General features: G+C 39.5%; 1 protein-coding gene across 1 annotated transcript; it reads left to right on the top strand.

Moving 5' to 3' along the window:
• The first annotated feature begins 347 nt into the window (after nt 1-347).
• Nucleotides 348-4,142, top strand: c5h5orf34 (chromosome 5 C5orf34 homolog). The gene is made up of 11 exons (XM_041788147.1): nt 348-597; nt 791-880; nt 967-1,200; nt 1,392-1,636; nt 1,723-1,812; nt 1,966-2,086; nt 2,214-2,305; nt 2,387-2,462; nt 2,562-2,659; nt 3,557-3,603; nt 3,743-4,142. The coding sequence occupies exons 1-11, from the start codon at nt 394-396 to the stop codon at nt 3,922-3,924; spliced, it is 1,479 nt and encodes a 492-aa protein (XP_041644081.1). The 5' UTR covers nt 348-393; the 3' UTR covers nt 3,925-4,142.
• The last annotated feature ends 924 nt before the right edge of the window (nt 4,143-5,066 follow it).

The following is a 5,066-nucleotide window of genomic DNA, read 5'->3' as shown; positions in this document are numbered from 1 at the left end:
TGCACCAATGCAAGCTGTTTTGTGACATTTTATTTTGATAATTCGCAGCAGACTAATTCACAATGAAGCAGTGGCTGCATTTGGCCCACAGGCCGCAGTTTGGACACCCCTAGGACAGAGGTTACAAAAGACCAGAGGTTCAGATTCAAGTTCATTTCTTATCAATTTACAATACAGTCATTCAGACGAAATAACGCATGTTTTCATAGAGAATAGGGCGTTTTACAGACATTATTTTATTAGAAAAGGTAGCTTACATCACACACGGTATTCTTATACATACTCCATACCAGTAGGTGGCGGAAGTGCACAAAGAATAACGAATAGCTGCTGTCGTTGACCGACGCGTCACTTTGTTTTGAGTTTCAGCGGTCTCTGTTTACAGATTTAACGATGGAAAACAACACCAGTGTCAGCTCTATGCTCATGTATGAGGATGAGTCGGTGGATGTCCGTTTCAGTAACGGAGCTCAGTTACAACTGTCACCGTGTGGTTGTGAATTCATGCTGGTAAAACCAACGGACCCCTCCGGACATCCTCTACAGCCCACCGAGAGAGTCCGACAGAGGACGAGGTTCACCATCAGTGCTTACAAGGTTAACTGTACCAACCATAAACATTAGACTAGTGCTTCTTCACAGGACTGTAGAGAAGGTGGAAGGATATGTCAGCGGAGTACATAGTTATAAGTGAAAACCATGCTTTTAAAATATGTAGTTATAATAGATAGATGTATGTTTTATTTACGGCATTACTCATAATTATAGTAGACGGATATTTTGATTTCAGGAGTTTTTGGTGGCTGCATTAGCATTCAGGAATAAATATGCAAGTCGTCCATACCTCTCAGAGGAACTCATCCCTCCAGACTCGAAGAAGGTAACAAGATCCACTTCCGGCTCACTGCTTGCACTTGGTTTGGTTTTTGAAGTTATATCTGTATTTTTTCCCATTTCCTCTTGCAGCCTTTTTTCAGCATTGACTCAGACGTTCACTGGCCCGAGTGGTCTTCCTGTGATTCTGAACTCGGACCCAAAGGTGAAACCATCATCAGGTCAGAGGATGGGAAAGCTGCGTTGATGCTGTCGTCCTCGGCTGAAGAATTTTCTGTGGAGTTCACATCCAACTTCAGTCAGAATAAAAATCATCACCTCAGCACAGAAAGCAGCCAAGGCAGTGTGCAGCTACAGCCGCAACATGTAAGCATTAAGATCTGTCAGGACAGCTGTAATGACACCAAAAACATCAACCAGAGCAGAAGAAGCAGAAAGACTTAGGCTGTTAGACCAAGGGTTTGCACTCCACATATTACATGCACAGCTCAGCCAAAGGTGATGCTTCTCAGGGATACAATCAGAGTTTTGAATCAATATTTCACTGCTCTTCACAGCCAGAGGAAGCATTCAGGTCCACCACAGTAGTCCAGTATCACTCCTGCTCTGAGGTTGACCCCATCTGGATATACCCTCTTTCTTTGGCTCGCCATCTTTGGATGACTCGTTCCCTCAGAGCTGAAGATATCAGGGCAAAAGGTGGGAGTGATCTCCCCCATATGTTTGATGCATCTAATGGAGAGAGGAGGTCTCAGCTTCCTCAGGCGCTACCTCTCACATGTTCATCCCCTCACTGGCACAGGTTAAATAACTGACTTCAATCCATAACAGACATACAGAGCACATGTTTAACCATGCTCACTAAGCTCCCATTGCTATGTATTAAAGGTGGAAAGCTGAAGATCCCCTCCATCAAAAAGAGCAAGATCTTCCAACAGAGCTTGTAAAAGTGATGTGGTGTCAGGGAGTCACATACAGGTAGGTGTGTGGTTAACAAACACATTAAAGATCTTAAACACGCAAAAACATACTGTTAAAGAACACTGAAGCTACATTTAAGGCTTGGTATGTCAAGATTTAATGTAAGTAAACTTATTATTGTAACTGTTTGCCTGAATGCTTCTCATGCAGGATCTTGGGAGGAGTTGTCTCGGTCATAGAGGTTTCCCCTGGGGATGGATCAGTCATCCGGTCTAATGGTGTCCTCAGCTCTTATTTTACCCATCTCAAACACTATCCTCTGTCAGGACAGGTATGTTTCAATGTCTCATCATCCAATTTCATGAATCTACAACATTTAAAATAGCATATTGGTGGAAAAAAACAGGCCAATCCTGCATATTTTCACAAAAGCTTAATGATGTTATCATTTCTCCCAGGTGAAAGAGGTAACCTACCATGTGAACAACCTTCCCCCTGACGTACCGGGTCAGCTGTACTCTGTATGCACTGTTGTGAGTCGGGCAAGCAGGTGAGCAACCTTTCCAGCAGAGTCTGGTTGGTTTTATGACATTATTCTATTATTATATGATTATGTCTCTATATTATGCAGGATCTTGACATGCCACAATGAAGCCAAGCAATCACTAAGGTTCTCTGTTACACCCAGCTGCCTGCAAGATGAAAAAGTATAGTTTCCTCTGACATTTGAAAAACTGCTGATCTGTATAGTTCTAACACAGAATTCAAGCTATTGAACTGATCATGTGTTGATGATTTGTTTGCAGGGCAGATGTGTTTCTAAATCAGCCATAACTGAAGGAGATCTGCACCATCATGTATCTATTCAGCAGCATGTAGATGTCACACAATCGATAGAAAGCCGGTGAGTTGTCATTTTGTGGTCTCTTCCAGGGTTGCTGCAGGTCCTTGACAAGTCTTAAATAGTCTTGAATTGCACTTTCTAAATTTAAGGCCATAAAAGCTCTTAAAAAGTCTGATTTTTACCAGTGAGAGGTCTTAAATTTTAGAAGGTACTTAGAGTAAGACATGTCCTTATCTAATCTTTGTTTCTAGCCAACCTTGCATGATTTTAATAATCCTCCTCCACAAATTGTTGCATGAATATTCTCCATAAGTTAGGGAATTCAGAGTTGGATGTTCTAAATTTCATGGAGGAGGACCCCAGACCCCTCTCTGACTTGATCTGATTCACTGGGATTGAATAAACTCTGTACTGTTGTAAAAACACTAGTCCAGTTCTCTAACATCTGGACTAACAAGTTGCCCAGTGAAAAAAACATTCGTGCAGCCAAACCTCATATTGACAGGTCTTCACTGACATAACCATTATTCTGCCTTTTAATAGTTAAACTGTTTAGAATCAGCTTAGCACACCTACAAACATGCTTTATGATAAATATCACCGTAGGACATATTGATAGAACAAAGGCATTAAATTTGCCAGAAATCTTAAAATTCAAGTGTTTATGACCAAAAAATGCCCTTTGCGCTGTTCCATTTGACATTTAATAAACAGTTCATTACAGGAGAAAATTCAGCCCTGGTCCAGTGTACTGAGAAATCTCATGCCTTCCATTTTTGAAAGTTTACTGTGCAAAAATTGGTATTAAATTTTCTCAGGTCAGGTCTTAAAAAGGCCTTAAAAAGTCATAATATTTTTTAAGTGTGTGGGGACCCTGTCTTCAGTTGTGTTATGATTACCAAAGCTTAATATTTTGTGCAATAACTATAAATAATGTTTTTTTTCTATTAACCCCAGGTCAGATATTGTAGCTGCCGAGCTGGAGAAGATAAAACGGTTCAACTGTATCCTTAAACGCTGAGTTTATGACACGGTAGAAAATACTGAAAATAAAACATGATGATATGCAATGTATGTCTCGCTCCATGAACTGTCACTACACATCTATAATCTTGAGTGTATTCTTTAACTTATTGTGCCCAGTTCTATTGGAGAACAGCCACTTGCTAGGAAATGAGAGAGGATGTTCAGAGGTTATGAGTAACTCTACAGGAGAGGTGATGCAGGAGTCTGTGAATGAGGAGTGTATTGCTGAGGCTCTACAGAGGACATCTAAAGCCATACAGGACATTGAGGCTCTAATATCTGCAGCCAGTCTCACTTGAAATAAAAACACTGAAAGGTTTGAATTTTGAGGTTGCACACAGATAAATTCATGAAGATGTTTATTAACCCTTTTAATCCTAGTGCGTCGCCAACGATGCGCTGTTGAAGCACACTTTACATGACCATAATTGCATGACCGTTTGTGCTATCGGAAAAAAAAACAATTTCTAAAAGCTAAGAAACTGTGCTTCACAGCCAGCATGCGGTTATTACTGTAATTTCCCCTTTTCCCACTAAGATTCTAGCATAAAGTTCCCCTGTTTTTTGTGTTTCTTCATGTTAAACTGTTAAAACACTCTTAACATGCAGTAATATGTAAATAACTGCCATATATTAAAAGTTCCAAGTATTGTGGAAAAATGGGCAAAAGCCCATTTTTCTGGGCCTTTTATGGTTAAAATAAGAAAATTGTCCAAAAACTCAGGATTTAAAGGGTTAAACAGTTAAAAAAACACTTATTAAACATGCAGTACATTGTACACAACTGCCAGATATTAAAGTACTCTAGAATAATGGTCAAAAGCACTTATAAAACATTTTCTGTGCCATTTATGGTTAAAATAAGAATGTGTCCAGAGGCTCAAGAGTTAAAGGGCTAAGCTACGTAGAGACGTGTAGATTTGTCTTCAGTTTGATTCTCTGGAAGTTTATTTTAGAATCTTTAACAACTTAAACCAATACCCTTATCACTTTAAAGTGCCTTCCTGTCAGAGACAAGAACTTTAGTGCATACTGACACTAACACCTTAATGTTTCCTTCCAAGAGTCATGACAAATTGTGGTTTGAATGTGAAAGATATGACTTATTAAAAGTCACAGGATAGCAGTTTCCGCTGGTTTGGGGTTCAGTATGTATGTCAGTGTAGCTCTGATAGCCTTAAAAGCTTTCTGTATCTTATTTAATGCACCTTGACCAGATCATTTAATGACATTTTGATAAGTGACAGCTGTGCATTGATTTTAGTAGGTCAAGCTACAAAATAACTCAGTAAAACTATTAACTACAGAAATCTTGATATGGATTGAAAAGGAAATTAAGGAGACTGTAAAAGGTAAATGTGTGATAGCTCAAGGTTCAGATAACACTTGACTTGTCTACTGAGCTGTCGGGGAGTTTTTTTTAATTGAAAAAAGCAGTGGT

This window comes from Cheilinus undulatus, linkage group 5 (genome assembly GCF_018320785.1).
Source record: "Cheilinus undulatus linkage group 5, ASM1832078v1, whole genome shotgun sequence".
Lineage (NCBI taxonomy): Eukaryota > Metazoa > Chordata > Actinopteri > Labriformes > Labridae > Cheilinus > Cheilinus undulatus.
The sequence above is the reverse complement of the archived record's forward strand: the minus strand, read 5'-3'. Positions and strand labels throughout refer to the sequence as shown.